Raw genomic sequence first — 21,958 nt, forward strand, 5'->3', positions numbered from 1 at the left:
GTAGAAAATATTTTGAAATTTTGGTACCAAGTTTCCAAGCCTATATATGACGTCAACGTAGAAGCGAAGTTGGTTATATAACGAGCAGCGATTTGGTGAAATTTCATATCATCAACTTCAACGGAAGATCTTCATAGTCAACCATTAGAGGAGTGACTTTTCTGTTTTCATTGTCTTGTTACGTCATGATGACGTACTCGGAAGAACGTCGTCAAGTCCTTACCACTGACTGTAACAATGACGTCATCAACTCCACCATGCAGAAAGGAGACAAAGGTGATGTCGGCAGATCCGGGAAATCCGGAATTCCAGGAGCTCAGGGGGATCCAGGATCGAAAGGAGAACGCGGAGGAGTTGGAGAGAAGGGGATGCAAGGAGAATCGTGCGCCCTGGGGTCGCTAGGGACCGACATAATAACCAGACTTGCAAGTAAGTTGATGTGAGATAAAAAATATTTTGTTTGTTGTCACTTTTTCAAGAAGTTTAGTTTCCAGAGTTAGAAGAGTTTCTCACTCCTCGGTCATGTGCTACGTCACTACGCGACGGTCCACAACGATTGACGAGTGGTGTTGAAGTTTACTGCGAGGATGGATGGACCGTGAGTGAAAGACTTTCCACAGTTATAACTGGAATAGCTTACAAATTATGTTGAACTTACAGTAGTATTGAAAGGTATAAAAGCATATATAGAAGTATATACACTTACTGTGTAGTATTGAAGCGATAGCTATCAAGTTGTGTGGACTTCAAGGCGGCAATGCATTGTGTGCTATTCATTTGCATTGTAGCAAGAATGTAAGAAAACAAAAACGGCAATGATTTGTTTTCACACGCATTCGCGCTTTTTTAAATGTGCCTTTTTCCACTTTTCTGAAACTTAATTTCCAAAACGTTGAATGAAGATTGTTTGCCAACTTGCGGTTGATTAGAAAACGCTTACTGACAAACTCAAACAATTGGATTGAAAACTGTTTAATATAACCTTGAATTTGTAAGTTTAATGCAACTATCCACAACAATGGAACAAGGATTGCTGTGGGAGCTTTAGTCGTGTGCGATTGTACAGAGGCGATCATAAGCTCACATTGGGTCACATGCCACGATGCATAAAAAGACTGTACGCTAATAATTACTGTGTTGCATGCCAACATTACTGTTGTGTCTAACTCGCTTCGTTTATGCAGCACGCGATACAATTGCATTGAACTGCATAAGTCGCTTGCAGTGAAAACGAGCGAAATTCAACCAGCGCCACGTAAACCTGATTTATTTCACCCAAATCACCTGCAGCAAACAGCTACCTATAATATGAGTTTAAACTTTTCTTAACTTGAAGTTTTTAGCAAAAATATGAACATTTCACTGGAATAAGAGATCCAACTTGACAAGATATATCTTGCGTATTGTAAGCGAAGTGTAAATATTGCCGTACTTCTTGTATTATGACGTAATAAACTGAAGATTGTTTAAACATATAAATTAAACGTATTACACTTGTGCTAAAATGTAAACTCAAATTACTAACAGATTTTCCAACGAAGAATTGACGGAAGTGTTAATTTTAGTCAACCATGGGACGACTACGCGAACGGTTTTGGCCAGATTGATGGAGAATTTTGGCTTGGTAAGAGGAAGTTAGTTCAACTTAAACGCATTTTATTTTGATGTTTTTCGTTTTAATATTCGTGCTTCATTACTTACAGGACTCGACAACATCCACGAGATGACGCGTGGAGGAAGATGCAGATTCAAGATAGAGCTGTGGGATTTCCATGGAAACCAACGTCACGCCGATTATAGGTCATAAGACGATTGTTGTGACATAAATAACGAAGATCAACGTAAAACTTTGTTGAGTAAATTACAACTTAGTTGTCTGGATTCGAATCTTTTAAAGCAAGTTGTTGTTTTTGCAGCTCGTTTTCGATCGAATCTGCTGAAAATTTATATCGGCTTCGTGTTTCCGGATACAGCAGAAATGCAGGAGACAGTTTAACATCATATAACAATGGTCAATCATTCTCGACAGATGATAGCGATAACGATTCCTTTATGTACGTCATCTTATGTTCAGGAACATATATGTTCAACTTAATAAACATTAAGTGCCACAACCTCAGTAGGATTTTCAGTTATATCCTGCCAGTAACGTATAAGATAGAATATAAATAGATGCAACAAAGTAATTTTAATCTTTCGTGGTTTAATATATTAGTGGTAGAAACTGCGCAACTATCAATGGAGGATCTCAGGGATGGTGGTTTAATAAGTGCGGCTATTCATTCCTCAATGGAGTCTGGATGCGTCAATCAAGTGGAAGTGGGCATGGAATTATTTGGCGTGATTGGAAAGGATGGAATGAACCTCTTAAAGAAACTAAAATGAAACTTCGTTGCGACTGAATGAAATCCACGAGTTGATTTTAACCAACCAAGTAAACATTGAACTGTATTTAGACCGGCAACGTAACAAACTGTAACCATAAGTTGCCACCTGTGTTACGTCATAATACTGTATATACATTCTGTCAATGTGTTATACTGCACGTCATTATGCGGTTGTTATGTAACATTTGCTCGGGGCATTGTGACGTGTTGATGTCGCATGACTCAGTGTAAGATTTTCATTCAAAACCTTAGAGATTGCCGTCGTATGCAACTCAAAGATACAAATATAACTTACAAATAACAAAACAAACCTTAAGAAGTTTGTAGGAAGACAAACTCTGAGTCATGCAACATTTTTACGTCACAATACCCAGTACAAATTTGGCACCACACCGTCATTCAATTATACGTTCCACGTGAATATACTCGCCATGTTTTTACTAGGGCTGGGGATTTAGCCGATTGTCTTTACCATAGTCGCTACTGTCACGTCGCGTTGTCAATCGCAAGCTAAACTGCTATATTATTGATAAATGTGATTAAAAGTGTTGTATTAGCAAATTATGTTATGCTAGCCCACAAAGTTGGTATTCCAGCAATAAAATGATTAACCGAGTAATAAATTCTTCTGAATTAATGAATTATCAAAAAGTTTGCTTTGAATTCTCTGCCACATGTACAAAGCAAAAGATTGAAGTAAAGATTGAAAGAGTGAGCTTGGAAGCAAAACGTTTGCTTTCGTGAAGCCAATGTGTTAGTCATGGTCAAATAAGCAGAGCAGATGACGTCTGTCTACGTTTATCATTTCAAGAATAAAACATCAGCAAATACACGAGGAAGTTTTAAAAACTTTACCAAATCTTTGCGTGGCGTGTTTTGCTTTCACGAGACAATAACAGTGATAAGTTATATATCTATAGAGTTGTGTGTATGATATCTATGGTTAGATATCTATCTACGTTCCACGCAACGTTCCCTCTAATTTTTCACGAGTCTGAGCAAACACAATAACTCCCTGAGCGGTCCCTTGGACCACTGTGAACAACATCAAACGTGCCACGTTCGCACTGTGGCCATTATTATGCGATTATTCTATTTTTAATTCAGGTTGTTTTTTTCTTGTGCGCAGCACAGATTTTCTGTGCGCGGAGACCGTGTCAGCAGCGCGCATTTGCTCACGCGCGCAGCTTAGAGGGAACATTAGTTACAACTACTCCACCAATGAAATAGGTCAAGTTCAAAGAAAAGGTGAAATGTACAGAGGATACGCACTTTTGTCTAGTAACCTTGAAGGGTGTATGTGACTAAGGTTTCTGGTTCAAAACCCACTCAGGTCACTTTTTTTTAAACCCATTTTATTCCACATTTTGACTTGAACTGCAACTAAGTAGACTTCTGTGCAAGAGGTCTTTGGTTCAAAACCCACTCAGGTCACTTTTTCTGAAGGAAGAGGAAGGGCGGATAACAGCAAAGTTGTCATGCTGGCTTATGACGACAGTGGTCACGTGAAGAGAGAACGAGAAAACAAGATTCGTGTTGAACTTACCGATGAGATTCTTAAAACAGTAAAAGGTCGCGATCCAAATGTATTGAAGTCACAGGTAAAATCTAGATGAAAATTAAGTTGTTTGGAAAAACATTTTGTCGAGTTCCAAACGTTATGTGATGTCGTTGTTGTCGTAGATCCGTAAAATTCAGGAGAAACTTGAGAAAGATAGAAGCTTTATGAAGACAGTAAAAGAACACAAGGAGAAACAAAAAGTTCCTGATGACAGGATGATCTACAAGTTGAGTTGTTTGTGGTGCAAAAAAACTGTCACGTCATCACAACATCTCAGACACATAAATATGCAGGTAAATTTGATATTTTGTTGCACTGAATTTTGCCAGCAATTTTATTTTCCTCATTCAGTTGCTAAAAACATTTACATTCTAGCATCGCGTTGTGGTGGACCCAAAGTTTCCCAGCCTGGCTTACTTCCTTGAAGTCCCGGATGGAAACGAAGGGAAGCAAATTGGTGATGACGAGTTTGTCATCGGGAAGATTTTGTGCAAAAACGATAAATGCAGGTTTGTTGCAGAAACAAATCTGAGATGTTACAGAAACAAATTTTTGGATATTTTCTGTTGGTTTCCAGGCGACAGTGGGGACTGCGCATGCGCTATAAGACGTGTCCGATCTCGGTTCTGAAGATCCAGAACTTCCTCATCACCGGCGAGAGAGGATACAGATCAGTGAAGAAGAAATGGAAGGAGGTTCCATTCAACTCACTGGGCAAGGAGCTGGATGGAGACGATCTGAGAGTTTTGCTCCGAACCAGAGTCCGGAGAGATGGAACCATGGAGCTTGACGACCTAGAAGATGAGGACGAATGACGTGCTCATGACGCATTAATGACGTCATGTATTTAGGTCAAGTATTTTAATAAGTGTGCATACGCTGGTCGATTATCATAGTAAGTTACTCAGAGCTGGACACGACCGCAATCTTTTTAACCTGAAAATGCGTTCCCGTTTGTTGCTCATTCCGCACAAAAAGTGCTGTGGACGCATATGTAGTGTCCGTATTAGTGCCACCATGTGTTTACTATTTGTGTTGTTGGAAACACTGCGTTCATGTTGCGAGCGACCTTGCCAATAAAGTCATTCTTTTTTGGAGCGTTTTACAGGAACGAATGTTACCGCAACATTTTTAATTAAAGAACGGAGCATCGCTTTTTTTTAAAGAGCCGCATCCCATCGCTCGTAGTAGGACAAGTATATACATTATACCGGATGATTCTAGGTTATTTATGTGTTCTATTTGTGATTGCGCACTTGCTATGTCCTGCCTGCTTCCTTACAGTTCCCGCAAGTTGTTCACTTGTTGTGTGATCCACTGACATGCAAATACGAAATATAAAGATCGTATTCTTGAACAACAGTAATGAACTAATCATATGGCTGTGATTTATCAACGCCTGCTGCAATTTCTTGTGTTGTATTTAGTAAAAGGAGTAAAAAAATATCTAGTCTAGCAGTCCACCGTTTTGCCTTTGTTTTTGCATACTCACTACTCAGCCATACACGATTAAAGAGTTTCTGAACTGAGATAGGAGCTGCTAGGTACCTTACCGGTAGTTTATAAACAATAGCACATACTGTAGATTAGCAAGTGGTCTTAGGCTGCTCGTATCACGCTGCACTAGACCTAAGCAGAAATCATAGTTTTCCAAGCAATAGTCATCAAAGTTGTTGTGATTCCTTTTTATGTAGATGACCTGTTCCATTTAGCGGCGCCGTCTATGCGGCAGGTAAGACCCATTCATAGATATTATATAAACATTGTTTGGATAATATAAACACTATGTTTATGTGATATCTATGGAAGGAATCCCCTTGCCGACGTCCAATAGAATACAAATAACTAATGAAGAAAAGAGTGAGGAAAATTTTTGCACGACCTAAAAGCGGCGATAATTCCTCATCGCTCGAGCCTCGGTTACCGAACTGATTGTTGTGAGTTACTTTCGATTGTCGAGAGGATAAAACAGGACCCATGTAGACCGCGTCGCACCTCAACAAGCGCGGTGTGAAAAAATCCTCGGGAAATCCCGCAGGTAACGGACGACGAGAAATGAAACGCTCTACAATGTTACGTGGAAACGTCAGCAGGTGAAAATATTTTATTCACATGTGGCAGAGACAATAAAATACTGAAATCCAAAAACCCAAACGCGGTAGAATATATATAGAATAGGCTAAAAACCATGCACATGTGAACTATGACAATGTGCGGCAGTGTGAGAGCAGCTAAAACCGACAAGTATGCACGAATGAAGCAATGCACAGCGCTAGCAAAAAGAGACGTCAACACACATTGAACTAAATTACTTTATAATGGCGGAGTGCACGCACACAGCACGGTAAAAGCTTCATAACAGATCGCGGAGTAGTTTGGATAAAAATAATTTATAAATAGTAGTAAATAGCTTACACCATGCACTGGTGTCATACCAGTTGGATGGTGTTACATTAAAATGCAGCGCCTGTAAAACAGATGCATAAAACAGACTAAACAATCAGTGCCTAAAACACAGCCAAGACACTCAAGCTCTTCTACCGCGACAAGGCAGTGGTCCATAGAGACGATAGAGTTGTATTTCGTCATTGAAGCGCACAATTCATAAGCGCACAAATGATCTTAAGGAAAGACACAGCGTGCGTGAATAATATAATAAATGAGGATGTTTAAGTACTTTGGCGCAAAGGAAACTCATCGACATACAAGTCCAAGTACAAGTCGTACGTATACACCGTTACCGGTAAGTACGGGTTCAATTATAAGCAAATAGCTCAACACGTGGAAAACTTCACTATAAAATGCTTACATGAATAGAAAGTCTACTGTGAAAGTTGTTCACGTGATCATAAAGCTCTGCTTAAACTGAATCTGACTCAAATTTATATTAACGCATGGTGGCGCTAGCAAGTCAAATTAGTTTCAATCCTCTCAGACTGCAAACGCAGCTCAGCCATTGTATGGTAAGGTAACCTCTATTAATCGAACAGAAGTAAGTCTTTGCACGACTTAAACCCGGCGATGATTCCTCATCGTTCGAGCCGTTTTGTCGTTTTGCAATTTCCGATTGTAACACATATTTTTTTTTTTTACATAATATTGCCAGAATTTAGAACTGTCCCCCAGGTCCACTGGACAGGAGCAAATGTCGTCGTCGACATTACAAAGGTAGCGCGAGTGGTGTCGAACCCTAATCAGTTGGTCGCATAATTGGTCGCCAGATGACTAACAAGAAATTGTGCGAAAAAGATTGAATATATTTTCGCAGCTCTGGAGAGCGACTGTGCAAAGGTAACGGTGTTTTCCGCAGATTCAAAAATATCGAGAGTAAATCTTTCTTTTTCTTAATCGGTGTAGCTGCGAACTCTCCCACCGGTCTTCAAGAGCTTGCGCGATATCTTTACCTATATACCTCACCAGGAAAGTCCTGTCCTCCTCTGGTACCAGGTCTTTAAGCATCTCTCCCTCCAAACCCACTTTCTGTCGAAGAATGCCAGTGATCCAGGCCGCATCAAGTCCGGACATGATCTTTGTTTTGGTCCCCACGTCGACAAGAAGACGGACCGTCGACACACTTGTTGTGTATAAACCCCCCTGGCAGTAAGGGGGCAGGAAAGTAGGCGGATATTCCTCTACGGAAATTGACCACGCGTTTCCTGGTGTCCTGTTAGGCTTGTCGTGTTTTCTAAAACTAAATCCACACAAAATTGGAAAGATGTGGCGTGGCTTGCAACCTGTTGCGTCAGCCTGAAGACTGGCGGCGTCACGAACGAAGTTTGTGAGGACGTTTGTCAAGTGGTCAATGTCTAACATCATGTTGTCATCCGTGGACGAAAATAGGAAGTTGCCTGGAAGGTGGTCGGCCGCCCAGTGCATACCGGCCAGAGTTCTGATGGTGAAATGGCTGAAGAAAGAGGTTCAAGTCATATTCGTTAGGATGGAAGTTGGTGAAAATATTGTCCAATGCTGCTTTTCAAATAAACTTAGCCAGCTAATAAAGCGCTACAAAAAGTTGCTAGAAATGTATAGTTAAGTATATTGCGGTCGCCTATGGTGCAGCTTATAAGCATCACCGATAGTCTGTTTCATCAAAGCTATTTGTTCAATTAATTCTTTGTGATTGTACTTAGAACATGAACGGTTTTAAGCTAAAATTGATGCGAGAAGAATTTTATTAAAACTAAATTCTAAGATGAACGTGAGAATTCTCAAAAAGTTCATATCACGCTACAATGCATATTCTTAAAAGCATTAACAGGCGCAAAACTTATCATAGATTTTGCAAATAAAACTTAACTTACTCAACGTCTTCCTTGACGTTGACTTGAAGAACATCTCCATTGGCTTCGTTTTCAGATTCAATTTGTTTTTGATCTGTGGAAGAACGCGCGATCAGGAAGACAACTTCGATTCCGATCCCGTCAATGGCGGCGACAGAGCCCCAGGTTTTTCTTTTAAAAATTTAACCAATTTTTTAACAACTGTATTTTAATGTCAAGGCAATAGCTCCATCGGAGCAAACGCTTGTGTCTGAAAATTTTCTGCAATTCTGTCACAAAACATTTTTAGTGCTAAACTACGGTTAACAACTTACTTAACCGGGGACATACTTTACATATGTTTGCCTTGGTAAAAAATTTTACCCTACATGGTTACGGCTTCGAGTATTGCTAGTAAATACAACTGCATGTTGTTTGATAGTGTTGTACTTAGTGTTATGGATCTTTTTAAAGCATTCTTAACCTGGTGGTCTGAAGCATCCATCGTTTTTGAAATCCTTTATTCGAATTGACTTCTCCATCCCCCAAGGCCTCAAAATGTATTCGGGTTTTTCCCATCTTGTTCGCAAGTTTCTAGCAAACATTGGAGCGTCTAACGTCGGACTTTTTATTCCATCAAGTAGGTCCGTCACTGGAAACTCCGTCTTATATAAGCTTCCCAGACTTGCATTCAGCCCCAGCACAGGTTCATTTTTTGAGGGATAGTTCACATTCGAGTTTGGCCTGTCGGGAGATTTAAAGTCTTTCGATTGTGCAGGTCGCTTCGAGCTCGATGAAACTTTCACGTTGCTTTGTCGTTGTTGTTCAGTTTTGTCGCACAGTTGGAACATGGAGAGGCATAAAACGAAACAGCAGGCAACAAAATAGAGGATTTTAGCCTTTTTCAGCGTGATCATTTAGCCCTCTTCAGCCGCCTAACTTCAATCACAAAAGACGAACATTTGTTTATTTAACTCCCGTCCAAGCTTCTGCGCCTTCACTGAGCATCTGTTCATATCATTCACATATGGTTTTAACTGATTGACTTTCTATAAATGAAACAACAGATTTGTTTAGTTGAAAATGTCTACTGGCTTCGTTGCCGCTATTCTCTGTAGGAAACTGCCCAAGCTAATTTGTTAACCTTTTAACATTTCTTCTGCTTCTGCAGTTACCACCAGACACATAAGCATAAGGCTGCATAAGCTGCTGTGGAAGGTGAGTCGCATGAAGTGTTCCTCTTGACCGGTCAAGGACGAGAAAGTATTTCTGTTCTTTGTATGCGCTATTTCATTGTAACGTCAACGTACGTAACAAGACTGTAGCATAGAGCTACCGCTTTGTTGGCATGGATACAAAATTGTGACTGCTCAAACCGCACATTGACTCGAACATCACATATCAAGTCACTGACGTCATCATATCTACAGACATCTTAAATTTGCTTTAATACGACGTCTTAAAAGGGTTTCGCACCAACCTCTGCATGTGAATAGGTGTAAATTACACCTCACAGGTGTAAATTTCAAACTAAATGAACACAATAATCTTCTATAACAGTCTTTAGATTGGATCTTTCATAGTGACGCGACGTTTCTATCTTACCTATGCACACACCTAGTGCGGTAAAAAATCACTTATTCTGTCTAATTTGTTGTTTTGTTATAATACATAAATTTTACTTAATCGACAATGCACTAAATAATGGTTGACCTTGACTGCGTTAAGTTTCAAAAAAGTACAAAGTTGAAGCAAGACACAAAGTTTTGAACAGAATCAAGTAGTTTATAGTAGTTTTAAGTAGTCAAGTAGTTTACTTAAACCACCACAATAGAACACAAAATGTTTCAAAAGTTAAAAGTTTCAAACTTTTTCCGGACCGATATTGACATTTTTCTATTTTAACCCAAAATACAGTATTTTTTTATCAAAAATCATCGTATTGGACGGTTATTTCTGATTAATCGAAAAAGAGCGAAAATTAAATGCATCGTTATTTGTTTGATAACTTCATGCTTGGTAAGTCATGCGGTTATAACAATAGATTTTAAAGCGACTGTAAATAGCTCTTGTGTGCGTCATAACATAGCCCCTTGTGGGGAACTGGCTACAAAAAATACCAACGAAGGAAGTCAAAGTTTTAGTCTCATTCGCTCAATCTCATTCGCTCAATCTCATTCGCTCAATCTCATTCGTGGGTTCAAAAGATCATTCTAAGGAATTATCCCGGTTCTTTTGGGTTTATCTATTCAGTTTATTCTGCAAAATACTTTTGTAATAACATGTTAAACATAAGATTTCCAAACAGTTGAGCTTTAGTTGAGGCAGTCATGGCCAACTGTCTCAAGCAGGAAACATTTTCTCTGTTCGTGCAACGAGCCCTGGAAACAGTGGGTTGCGAATTAAAACCAATACGTATTATATTTATACTTATATATACTTTTTATATATACTTTACATATATACTTATATTTATACAAATATATTTTTAGCTGTTCATTCTGGTCCACCACTGAGAATCACTTGATATATTTTGTTGGAAAACAACATGCGCCGAAACACAGGCATAACTTGACGTGGACAGACGTCTTTGAAGAACGTCTGCGTCACACCTCGTCTAAACGGCGACTACTCGAAATACGATCTGTGAAAAAAGAAAACACACTTTCTTTCACAAACAACAAAAACAAGAGCTTTCTCAGCAAGTGAACGTGGTGTCCTGCCGCTACCTAGCGACTAAGATGACGCTGCAATAGATTATTGCCCTCGCCGCTGATGGGCGCTATTGTGCACCATTTATATTAGCACGCAACTCTGAGTCGTACTTTGACGAAACTTCACCGAAATCTTATCAAAACTTTTCTCAGTTTCAAGCCCGGTCTGTGCATCTTCCAATGGAAACGTATCTGCTTGGGGACTTCCCCTGATAATGCGGACAGCATCGGGACATCTCCGTCCTCCACCATCACATTTTCACCAGTTATAGTGTTGGGACCTAGACCCAGTTTCTGTCTCAAAATTCCCGTTATCCATACCGCGTCATTCGGTATGCGCACTGACGTCATCGCTGCGTCAACGATCAGTTGACAGGTAGAAACAGACGTGCTGTAAAAAGCCCCCTGACAATGCGGGGGCAGAAATTCAGGGGGGTAAAGTTCAGGGCTGAGCGACCAGGGGTACTTGGGGTCTCGCGATACGATGTCGTGCTGCCTGAAGCTGAGACCACAAAGGAAAGGAAAAATGTTTGACGTCATACACCCCCGCCCGTCCACCTCGGGCATCTGACGCACGTGATAGCTGAGGTACTCTACGACTGTTCCGAGATTAACCGCAATGTTTTCATCAACCGTTGTGAAGAGGTAATTTGGCGGGAAATGCTTGACAGCCCAATGCATGCCGGCGATGGAACGGTCCGGGTAGATCCTTTAAAATATCAAGCATTTAATTTATTTGAAAACAATAATCCTTATTTCGTCACAAAAACTCACCCTGTTGATTTTTTCAAGTTAATTTGAAGAATATCGCCGTATTGGTCGCTTTCGGTCGATATTTTACTTTGAATTTGTTCAGAATGAGCTTTGGCCAGAAGGAAAACAACTTCGAGTGAGACCTCGTCTATTTTGGAAACTGAACCCCAAGATTCCCGAATCGCGTTTCGAACATCCACATTCACGACGTCCGATTTGACAACTATTATCATTCCCCATTTTTCTCGCCGTTCTAGAAATTAAATCGCGCTTGGCTGCTGTGTTAATCGATTTTTGCAACAAAATAGAAATGACTTACTCGGGGGTCGGTAACACCCGTCGTTGTCACCGGACCCGAACTTTTCACGATCTGGAGCAAAAAAGAAGTCCGGTAAATTCCACGCTTCGTCGAGATTTTCAATTAATTTTATGGCTTTGGAAGTTGTGGGGTCAACTTTTTGCTGATCCCTTAGAACCGCAAAATCCTTTCGCCGCGTCATATACCGCTTAGCAACGGAAGCATTCAGCATAAGGATTCCTCTGTTCGGTTTGATATTGTTCAAGATCGGGTCCGGGTTCGGTAGGATTGTCAAAATATCCCGAATACGTATTTTATTTGTGATAAAGTTCGTGCCAAGAATTTTTTCCTCCCAAGTATTCTTCGTGTCTTTTGACATCATTCTGTTAAAAGAATGAGGTTTGTGACCTTTTCGCTCCATTATGCCATTTTTCTACGATTATTAAACCTACATAATCGGACATTGTTACGTAATTTTAATTTGAAAACATCTACAGTATTCATCGTTTATATATTATTAAATAATATTTTTTATGTTTAAATGTACACTCACTTGCCACAACCGCTTTCTCTTTGTTTGCTAACAATCGCATTGATGAACAACAATGACGCAACAAAAGCGAAGGAAATTACAAAAAAGTTCCATTTTATTGAGATTTGCATCACTTTACTCCAACTGACTCCTTAGTAATTAACAAGAAACATTACATTCGAAGCACGGTGATAAGATCTAAACTTTGCTTTCTTCCGTCACAAGGATCTTATCTATGACGTCATTTGTAGAAGTTTTCAAATTCCTTGATCACAAATGGCGCGACCGACCAACTGTACTGGAGCATGACGTAGCATACTCAACAATTCACTGTGATAAGTGCGTGCCGTTACAAGACAACCTTCGCTGGTGAATTATATAAAGCCACGGTAGATGAATCGTTGTGGTCAATGCAGTCAAAAATGTTACGTCACACTATAATGCGCTTTGAATGAGTTAATTGTTGATTCGTCGGCATTTGTTTGAATTATTTTTGAACTTGCTCATTTCATCTTATCTTAACCGCCCAAATTTAAATCGCAATCTTAATTCTTATTGGCATAGATGCCATTATTGCCTTTGCTTAAAATTGTGACTTGCAAAACTAGAAAACTGTCAAAAACCACCGCGTGGAAACGAACGACCTCGATTTTTTGACAAAATCGCTTTTCTCGAACTCGTAAACGTCGAAGTTGTTCAAGCGTAATCTCTGTTCCCAATTTGTTTCAACAACTGATGACGTCATCTGAGTAATAGATAGACATCCCGTCTCGTGATTGGTGGAAGTTTCAAAGTTTTCTTAACAAATGCGTTTATGACATCATAAGGAAATCTGTTTAGGCAAAAGGAAAAGCGTAAAATCGAATTCCAAATTTGCTGATAAAACAAAACAATTTTATAGTGGTAATATGACCTGTGTAAAATAGATGTCATAAGATGCAATAAAGTTTCTTTGTTTTGGTTGCAAAATAAATAAGGCTACTATCCTTGACGTCACAATTACCTTCATGGTTTAATTTCATTTACAAAGAACAGAGTTCAGATCAGTGAAATATCGGTACAAGCCGTAACTCGCTAAGGGCAAGTTATCTAAATAGTTTTTTGTTAATTGCGTGTCTCGTTACTGGAACCACTTAAAGTCGTGTTTCCTTTCAAAGCAGAATTACTTTTGGTGATTTTATCAGATATTATCAGATATTAATGCGCTGATCGAAAGCTTTCTCTGCAGCAGCACTCAACGTTGCAAAATAATCCGCACGGTAAGCTCGCTGGCGCCACTACTTGCCTAACACTTATATGTGTAACATTCCGCATGGAGGCGCTGTTTCTCTAGAAGAGCTGTTGGCTTTTGTTGTATTTCATAGATAACTCAAGATTGTTTAGAGTTTTAAGCTTTAAAATCAAATGCAACTTTTCAATACGGAAAAAGATTGCTCGCTCGCATAGGTTTAACGTCAGTTTTGCTGTTAATTAGATCTCAATAAATCCCAAAATATCACTATAAGCTGTCCACGGGGTCGCTGTTCAGCGTGGCTGGGCTGTTCAACGTCGCCATTGGTTGGCATTACTTGTGTTTATTCATGATTTTTTTAGGCTTTGAGCGTTATTTGGTAATGCTTAACTTTGTTAGTGTATCAGCCTTTCCATGCCAGACACTAAGATTTGAAAAACAAACAGACTAGATCAGCAAAGTGACATCTTCAAATCACTTAACTTATTCAATGTTGGTCCAACAATGACAAACTACAAATGCCAGATGTTTGTATGAAATAAATATATGCCTGGTAAGCTTGCACAAGACATCTTGAAATGGTCATACCGCATAAACCAGTGAGCATCAACATGATCAGCTTATACTTTAACAGCCTAGAACTAAAACTTCCTGCAAATATTTAGCATAATGTTACGTGTTTGCTATTATTTTTACCAGATATTTCCTGCGGTGAAATCATTCCTTCAGAAACGTTCAGTAAGTAGTTATATGACTTCAATTTATATTTCTTTACATACACCAATTGATACTGTTTTGGTTTAGAATTATTAATAAGTCTTGTAGAACAGCGAAAAAGTTTGAACAAAGTTATTGCGCCGTGCCAAAATTGATGTCACAACTGGAATGAACAATTCGAGATTTCATTAATATCATATATACGTCATAATCCAAATAACGTCACAAATACGACACATGGATGTTAATCACAACGCAGCATCATCTTCGTGCCTTTAAGTGCTTCATTTGATCCTTTCCAGGATTTCCAGATTATGTTATGCAGAAACCCCTCCGAGGGACCCCAAGCTGCATTGAGTGCTGAGCTGCCACATGTGTAAAACCACCATCCTCCACTTCCTCTTCCGAAGCGTGCAGCGCAATTCACCCTCCTTAGACAAAACTTAGTTATCTTTACTTCGACTTCAACCAAGTATTAAATGTATTTTATACAGATGGAACTAACAATGGACTGAACTGAATTATTCCCACTTTAGATGTTTTAGCTCGGTGTGGTCGCATAGATGCGGAATACACCGTCTCAGGTTTAACATTGTGTACTTGCCCGTTTGAACCGTGTTCAGCGTCGAAGGTCGAGAAGGGGAAATAATTGTGTGAAATCGTCAAACTGTCCCCCGCTGTTCCGGAGTAACCTTTCAAGTTGAGAATGAAATCATATTTGGGCGTTCCAATGGAAAACGAACTAAAATATAAACAATAATTCTTCGTATTTATGTTGATTGACTATAAAGTTCAAAGCCGCTGAAACGCTATACAAGCTGTTCAACTCAAAAGCTAACCAAATTGCTGAACAAAGCAAAACACGTCACGTCTTCAGCACGTTTTCTCACGTCAGAAAAAAATTTATGAAATGATTAAGCTACTTTATTACTCACGAGTAATTTGCGTGAGCAGTCTCATTATCGAAGGAAGTCAGTTGTATGTGGAGTTCGCATCCGCCGCACCGAGTCATTTCATAAATCTTTTGAAGTCCTGCAAACATGTTATGTAACGGCAATCACTAGCGCCTCATGTGACGCTACCACGTCTATTCAGCCTTATAGTTGTTTGTATTAAGGTCATTCCAGTTACCGATGCGCTTGGAGAACAATGAACTTGGCTTGTTCTTATTCTTATCTTTTTAAATCTGTGTTGAGAGGTCAACTCGGGTATCTGGGACCCATCAATTATCACAAGAATCAGCCCAGAATCATGAAGAGAACGTCACACATGCGTCACATTATTATAGACGCTTGATAGGATCTTACCGAGCCAAAATTCACCATTTTTATCTCCGAACCCTTGCACATAATCGTCCCATCCCACCTGGAAGTTGACACTCCCGTCAAATCTTCGCTGGAAAACCTGACAATGTTATGACAACGCGATTATGTAATCATCGTCGAAAAAGTTTCTGGAACCTGACAAACATTAAAATAAAAACTGGGCACGTACCGTCCACCCATCTTCACAAACCACTTCTTCACCGGACTTTAAAAGCTGCTTTCCATTAACTGATGACGTAGAGCATGAGGTAGGACGCTCTGGTACTTCTGGTGTTGTGGTGAATAACGTAGTCCTATTACATGACGTAAGCAAGCGATTCATCAAATCTTCCAAGTCTACGGAAAATAGGAAGGAAAAGAATGACGTCAAAAAAATGAGGATGAAATAAATAATAGCGAAATGTACCTTGCAACCGTTTCATGATGACGTCATCACACACGGTGGTTGTCACTTGACGACATTGTTGTGTATACGTCATAGTGACGTAAAAGATCAAGAGAAGAAATTTTATTATCAGTTTCATGATTTTACTTAAATCCTGATATTCTGTCTATACTATGAGATAATTAAATTATCTGTTTAATTTTACAACGTTAGATTTTTAAACATCGCTCTTATTAAATCACATATTATTGAAACTTCTTGCTAACAGAACAGACTTGTTTTCATTATGATGACGCTTCACTGAGAGCATCCTGTGAGGTTTATCCTGTTTTCTTGATTAAGCGCAAACTTCCGCTCAGCACGCATTAACTATGTATATTTACTGCATGCTTTCGTCTGTGATTGTAAGAAGCAGCGTGGGTTCTTGGTTCATATTTTGCTCGCATTCCTTCTCCTTGTAAGTTTTCTGTGCGTTCATAAATGTTTTTACTTCAATTTAAACTTTAATTTATTTCAAATTTATTCCTTCTCATGCATTTCAATGAAGGAGCAGGCTCTCTGTCTCTCATTTCTCTGAAAAACATCCTATGACCTATGCAACGCTCTAACTAGCTCACACGTCGCCAATGCTTTACAGGAATCTTTTTAATATATTGCGAGATGATCTATGAACGATTTTGGGTCGGATAAGGTGAGGAACCTTTGGTTTTGGTTTTCATTTTTGTATTTTTCTCTTTTTTTAAACACTCTTTAAACGAGATTCAACGCACATAATATTACGCAACTCTTTAGATGAGTTTATAGCTTTCTTAAGTTTAAAAAATTTATAACAAACTTGTTTTTGTAATGGTTATGCCCCAATCTTAACATACAAGTAAAAGCTGTTAGACAATTTAAAGCATGGTTTCAAATATATGGATGCAGTTTCTTGGGCAAAGTGCAAGTTTTCTGACGCAATCCTGAGCGTAGAAGGAATTTAAAAAACTTGTATTTAGCATTAAAAAATTAGAGGGTAAAATTCAGTCTATCCAAATTTTGCTCAAGATTTGTTCTGTTTTTGCTCCATCTAGCAATATCATCACTCACACCCTTAAAATATTGTATGATATATTACATTCTTATGTAATAAGCAACATGCAACTTTTATAAGCATTTTCTTCTTGATACACGAAATTTCTACTTATAAAGATCTTTAACACTTCTACGAAAATTTTCTATAGTCAGATAGTGATTTACAACTGATCATAACTCCACAATTGGCCGGCTGTTGGTTTGTTGTGATTTTAATTTAATAACAGAAACAATGTGTGTCAAGTCACGCTTTCCTGGCTCACTGAAAAGGTTTTCGTTTGAAAGATTCAATATTTTCCAATCAAAGCACTAGTAAGGACTGTCTTAATTTGTTTCACTTCTCGTTGTTTATGTTTATATATTTATATTTTATCTTCTAGTATACCCATTGCAGAGTTATGGTGACATTTCACTAATTGGCATCCGCATGTTTTTCTTCGCCGAAGCGTGAATACCAATTCTGTCTGATTTTTGACGAATCCTCGTTTGATAAAACTCAATTGGTAGATCAACAAAGGTCAGTTGTTAAGGATCACAAATAGATGCGCAGAGTTAACGATAAAGGTGAAATATGAGTCAGTGCGAAATGAACGAACAAGTCGCCTTTTAACTAAAAACCTCTGCACGGCCTCAGCCACCTGGTATTGACGTGATTTTTCCAAAAATCCTTAATGTTGATCAAGATTTGAATTTATTATTAAATTAAATTATTTGGTAACACTGAGTATGGTTCGGTGGTTTTTGCGTTGACGTGTCGCTTGGGCCTGCACATGAGGTTAAGACCCTTGAGGCCACTGATGGCGATAACCGACAAAGCTTCATTGTGACTGGTGGGTACAGTGCGTAGTGTAGAAAAGATTAGTCGCAAATTCTGTGAAGGCAGGTTTCAACAAAAGTTTTAAGAAAAACTTTCAGGCAGTTTTGTCACAGTTTTAAAGTAGATCAATTCTCTGCACGTTCATTTAGCAATGCTCAAAAGTTAACATGAAAGAAGAAACAATAAGGCGAGAAGCTCAATTATATGCTTCCAGACTTGTTTGTTACGTTTAAAATTAACGTGTTTTATGCTGGACAGAATCTTTGTTAAAACCGAGCTCCAAGCGTTTAAGCTAAAACTGAATCTCTTACTAGAAATCCCACGGATTTTTTTTTAAATTGGACAATAAACAACCCTGGATACAGTTGTTAGATTTCGACAATCAGTTAAACGTCATAAACAACAAGTTTGATTTTACTTACGTGATTCTCTTGTTCGATCGAATATGAGTCTTCTGAGAGGGTCGTCCAGCCTATTTATTCTGATGCGGTTTCGACGCTCTGGTTCAGGTGAAAAGTCGAAGGGAGGTCTGAAATAAAAAAGCAGAAAAGTTGATTCATTAACTTTTCTTATCAGTCAAGTTTGCGAGTAGCAATGCAAGTCAGATGAAATCTAGCAATGTTCACAGAAGAGCCAATATGCGTAAACATGAAAGCATGAAACTGTAGCAGGGGTTGATTGACTAATTATGTCTTGTTAGTGTGTATCTATGTTGCTGATCGTTTTTAGCAATCTGAAAGCAAAACTTTGAGATTTTCCATCAATAACTCAAGAAATCGGACATGACGAATAGTTTTAAAATGAAAATTTTACTCACGTTTGAAACCGCATAGGGTGCCCTCTTGTGACACGAATTGGTGTGGACCTGAAATGAAAGCTAAATTATTAAACAAGTTTATTTCGTCGATACGAAAAAAGCAACGGTTTAGGATTTTCAGATTTTAGTACAAGTTAGGCATTTACATTATTTGATGAACCTTTTTTTATACTTACCTCAACGGACCATTTGGTCATGGCAGATCTAGATCTGATGACCTGAACCTCGCTGAACGACGTAACACGGGCTGGTCAAAGTTTTTGTACAAAATAGTACGCTAATGGGTAAATGATAGATTTCATGAATAACTAATGATTGGACAAAAACAGTGTCATTGCAGCAACAACAGAAGTTTTAAGATTGCTATTAAGGAAAAGACTTCTACTAAACACTTAAAAAAGTTTTCTTAATGTGATTGAAATTTGTAATCAGTTGTCCGCCAGTTTCTAATATGTTGTTCGAAAATCTGGCGGCATTTCTGCACCAACACAACCTTGTTAAAAGCTTGAAAACCAGACCAAAACAAAGTGAATATTTCTTACATATCATCCGGTAACGGCGCCCTTTGAGCTGCCAATATTTCCTCTTTGGGGACAACTACGGCCGAAGACCTGCAAAAACGACGCATTGTTAAACCAAAGCATTTAAAGGACAGATAATTATTAACTCCAATTATTATCTGACAGGACAGCGACTGACAGGACAACTTCTTCAAAACCGCAAACGTATCAAAACGACCATTGATAAAATAGCTATTTCTACTTCAGCGTCTCACAAAATAGTGATTCCCACAATTTTTTGCACAATCGGACAAAAAGTTCATATTCTTTCACAATTATAGGATATTGTACCTTTCCCGCTCCAAGTGGAATTTAGTTTGTCAAATTTTTTCTACATTTAACTCTTTGTTGATCGCTATTTTGCAGTAGCTAAAGTACTATAGAGTTGCTCTTTTAAATTCACTGGTTTGACACTGGGTTTGACCCAATTGACGTTTCTTGCGGTCGCTCTTATAACAATCGCTATACGCCATCTACCATCGGAACATGAACAATCACGTTCAATCGCCAAACACGTTGCTAAGAAAGCAACCGCTTAAACTGAACTTACTTCTCGCTACTTACAATGCTCTTTCCAGCAGTTTGCTACAACTGACTTCTTCTCAACATTGTTCAAGTTTGGGATAAGTGGAAGGCGCGGTCACGTGAGATGTGGAACGTTGATTACCCTAAAAATGCGTGTAGAAAATCGTTGCTGCTAGCGATGAATTAACTAATTGCGGGGCCCGTGGTAATTGTGCGTTTTTAGGCCAAATTTAATGTGTCTTGAAAAATTATCAAATATTAGTTCAACTAGGCTTTTGCCTTCTTGCAAAATTTTAAATAATTGCCCAAATTTTATAAAAGATTACTTAAGAGAACAACTCAAAATGAATGCTTGCACGGGGCAATAGCGTTATCAGCAACATCGCGGGACCGATATCAAAGTTCGGGGCACACTTTCCACACCAGCCCAGGTTGTTGCATTATAGAAACATAGGAAGACATAACAGATCGACAGGTCCAATACTTATCAGTGTTGAAAGCACAAACGTGACAAGGATGATAATTGCGACGACAATTGAGTATACGTCGACTGTAAAATATGACCATGACCTTGTGCTTTGAACGATTGATGACAAAATTTTTCAATATATGATTCCGCAAAGATGAAACGTATTATATGACGAGGCACTTCGATCTCGCTTTAGCGTTTCTTTATACTTTCGCAATAATCGTGCAACCTGGTCGCACTTTGCCACAAATCTACAGAAATGAAAATACGATTTGCAACTCACCTTACGATAAAGCGTTACAAATCGGTTATAGAATAATCTATACGAGCAATACATTGAACTTTCATGGCTCATTATTAACAAAGTTACCCTCAAAATTTCTACAAATAAATGAGTCTGTAATGAAATGATTGGTTATTGTTGTTGAACTTGACTGTACCAGTCACTCCAATACAATCTTTGATTGTCTGAATGTTTATTGTCTTCGATATAATGAGCCTCAAGGTCGTTGTCTTGCTTTGTCAATCCTAGACTCGACTGTTCAGCCAAAAGCTGATTGTCTTGTGTTGCCGACAACCAAAGTTGTCCAACTTGACACTGAGCTACTTTAGTTTGTACTCATCAGTAGATTGCACAAGAATGTTGATTGTATAAACTGATTATATTGTTTCTTCTTTATACGATTACAAATTGACAGAACATTGGTACGTCAACAGCATTTCATTCAACAGTTAATGTATTAGCATTTTGGCTTAGCTATATTCAACTGTATTAAATTGTCGGTTGCTGGTAACTACCAAACTTGTTACTGGCATACGCTAACACACTTACTTTTGGCAAACTGAACGCATGCGAGAAAGGCACAAATATTACGTCACAACAACGGTACAGGAAGTGATTGTGGCTCGTGTTACGCTTTGCTAAAACGACACATAAGTACGAGAATTGTAAATCTTACACAATCTGTATATTACCTTTGGTTATTATCATAATATTATCACAAGTCAAAACAAAAATTGTGGAACTTGGTAAGCCGCTAGGTGACGGCAGAGGACTTTATGCTCCGTTCATGGAAAATGACATTCGTTTTGAACTCATTTGAGGACATTTCTTTCTTGAATAAACAACAATTTAAGTGAACTACAGTGTTGATTCAGGTTCAATAACGTAGCCCACAGATAGCGTGACGTTTTCTTTGCGCTATATATCTATAGAACAGTATTAGCAGGCCACATGGCAAGGAGCATTATACAGCTTACAAGAGGTTCTTAGCCCTTACGATGATCACTTGATCAGGATAATTTTGGAGCCTGCAAATACAGTATTTCTAGGCGCACAATCACCAATAAATCTAAAAATGTCTTTTTTTATGGCAGCGACGGCAGTAAGTATGACGCAACAATATCCTACTGTTTATGCGTTGTTGATCGCGGTCGGCCATTCGTTGACTAGTTGTGCTTCTGAAGTCGATACGAACCATCAAGAAAGTCGGCTAAAGCATGAGATCGTTGTTGGCACGTTAGTCTGCCGATTGGT

General features: G+C 38.8%; 5 protein-coding genes across 5 annotated transcripts in view; 2 read left to right on the top strand and 3 right to left on the bottom strand.

The window, feature by feature from the left end:
* LOC143448215 (beta-1,3-galactosyltransferase 4-like) overlaps positions 1-9,272 on the bottom strand; it is a 31,687-nt gene extending 22,415 nt beyond the window's left edge. The window contains exon 1 of the mRNA XM_076947833.1: positions 8,692-9,272. Within this exon, the coding sequence (XP_076803948.1) occupies positions 8,692-9,124 (433 nt within the window). The 5' untranslated portion in view covers positions 9,125-9,272. The remainder of the gene's footprint in view (positions 1-8,691) is intronic.
* LOC143449833 (microfibril-associated glycoprotein 4-like) lies at positions 122-2,997 on the top strand. The gene is made up of 6 exons (XM_076950162.1): positions 122-429; positions 495-598; positions 1,528-1,624; positions 1,704-1,800; positions 1,917-2,054; positions 2,216-2,997. The coding sequence occupies exons 1-6, from the start codon at positions 186-188 to the stop codon at positions 2,400-2,402; spliced, it is 867 nt and encodes a 288-aa protein (XP_076806277.1). The 5' UTR covers positions 122-185; the 3' UTR covers positions 2,403-2,997.
* Positions 3,600-4,897, top strand: LOC143448216 (ATP-dependent RNA helicase DHX58-like). Its single transcript, XM_076947834.1, has 5 exons — positions 3,600-3,635; positions 3,834-3,988; positions 4,071-4,241; positions 4,324-4,457; positions 4,526-4,897. Exons 2-5 carry the CDS (start codon positions 3,866-3,868, stop codon positions 4,761-4,763), a joined length of 666 nt encoding a protein of 221 aa, XP_076803949.1. The 5' UTR covers positions 3,600-3,635; positions 3,834-3,865; the 3' UTR covers positions 4,764-4,897.
* Positions 9,273-10,245: 973 nt separating the features above from the next.
* LOC143449764 (beta-1,3-galactosyltransferase 5-like) lies at positions 10,246-12,653 on the bottom strand. Its single transcript, XM_076950086.1, has 4 exons — positions 12,526-12,653; positions 11,994-12,355; positions 11,696-11,927; positions 10,246-11,630 (listed from the first exon to the last, which is right to left on the bottom strand). Exons 1-4 carry the CDS (start codon positions 12,633-12,635, stop codon positions 11,045-11,047), a joined length of 1,290 nt encoding a protein of 429 aa, XP_076806201.1. The 5' UTR covers positions 12,636-12,653; the 3' UTR covers positions 10,246-11,044.
* A 1,828-nt stretch (positions 12,654-14,481) lies between these two features.
* On the bottom strand, positions 14,482-16,349 carry LOC143449447 (fibrinogen C domain-containing protein 1-like). The gene is made up of 6 exons (XM_076949658.1): positions 16,184-16,349; positions 15,947-16,113; positions 15,760-15,856; positions 15,388-15,484; positions 15,057-15,194; positions 14,482-14,883 (listed from the first exon to the last, which is right to left on the bottom strand). Exons 1-6 carry the CDS (start codon positions 16,299-16,301, stop codon positions 14,697-14,699), a joined length of 804 nt encoding a protein of 267 aa, XP_076805773.1. The 5' UTR covers positions 16,302-16,349; the 3' UTR covers positions 14,482-14,696.
* Between the last annotated feature and the right edge of the window lie 5,609 nt (positions 16,350-21,958).

The sequence above is a fragment of the Clavelina lepadiformis genome, chromosome 3 (genome assembly GCF_947623445.1).
Source record: "Clavelina lepadiformis chromosome 3, kaClaLepa1.1, whole genome shotgun sequence".
NCBI lineage: Eukaryota > Metazoa > Chordata > Ascidiacea > Aplousobranchia > Clavelinidae > Clavelina > Clavelina lepadiformis.

What these genes read in the sequence shown, in the direction of transcription:
- LOC143449833 (XM_076950162.1), top strand. Translation starts at nt 186, where the DNA reads ATGATGACGTACTCGGAAGAACGTCGTCAAGTCCTTACCACTGACTGT. An exon ending in ACTGCGAGGATGGATGGACC is followed by an intron (nt 599 to 1,527) that starts GTGAGTGAAAGA and finishes AATTACTAACAG; the next exon opens with ATTTTCCAACGAAGAATTGA. An exon ending in AGCGATAACGATTCCTTTAT is followed by an intron (nt 2,055 to 2,215) that starts GTACGTCATCTT and finishes TTAATATATTAG; the next exon opens with TGGTAGAAACTGCGCAACTA.
- LOC143448216 (XM_076947834.1), top strand. Translation starts at nt 3,866, where the DNA reads ATGCTGGCTTATGACGACAGTGGTCACGTGAAGAGAGAACGAGAAAAC. An exon ending in CAAATGTATTGAAGTCACAG is followed by an intron (nt 3,989 to 4,070) that starts GTAAAATCTAGA and finishes TTGTTGTCGTAG; the next exon opens with ATCCGTAAAATTCAGGAGAA. An exon ending in TCAGACACATAAATATGCAG is followed by an intron (nt 4,242 to 4,323) that starts GTAAATTTGATA and finishes TTTACATTCTAG; the next exon opens with CATCGCGTTGTGGTGGACCC.
- LOC143449764 (XM_076950086.1), bottom strand. Translation starts at nt 12,635, where the DNA reads ATGCAAATCTCAATAAAATGGAACTTTTTTGTAATTTCCTTCGCTTTT. An exon ending in AGAGAAAGCGGTTGTGGCAA is followed by an intron (nt 12,356 to 12,525) that starts GTGAGTGTACAT and finishes TTCTTTTAACAG; the next exon opens with AATGATGTCAAAAGACACGA. An exon ending in CGGGTGTTACCGACCCCCGA is followed by an intron (nt 11,928 to 11,993) that starts GTAAGTCATTTC and finishes TTTAATTTCTAG; the next exon opens with AACGGCGAGAAAAATGGGGA.
- LOC143449447 (XM_076949658.1), bottom strand. Translation starts at nt 16,301, where the DNA reads ATGAAACTGATAATAAAATTTCTTCTCTTGATCTTTTACGTCACTATG. An exon ending in TTTGTGAAGATGGGTGGACG is followed by an intron (nt 15,857 to 15,946) that starts GTACGTGCCCAG and finishes TAACATTGTCAG; the next exon opens with GTTTTCCAGCGAAGATTTGA. An exon ending in AAATGGTGAATTTTGGCTCG is followed by an intron (nt 15,485 to 15,759) that starts GTAAGATCCTAT and finishes ACATGTTTGCAG; the next exon opens with GACTTCAAAAGATTTATGAA.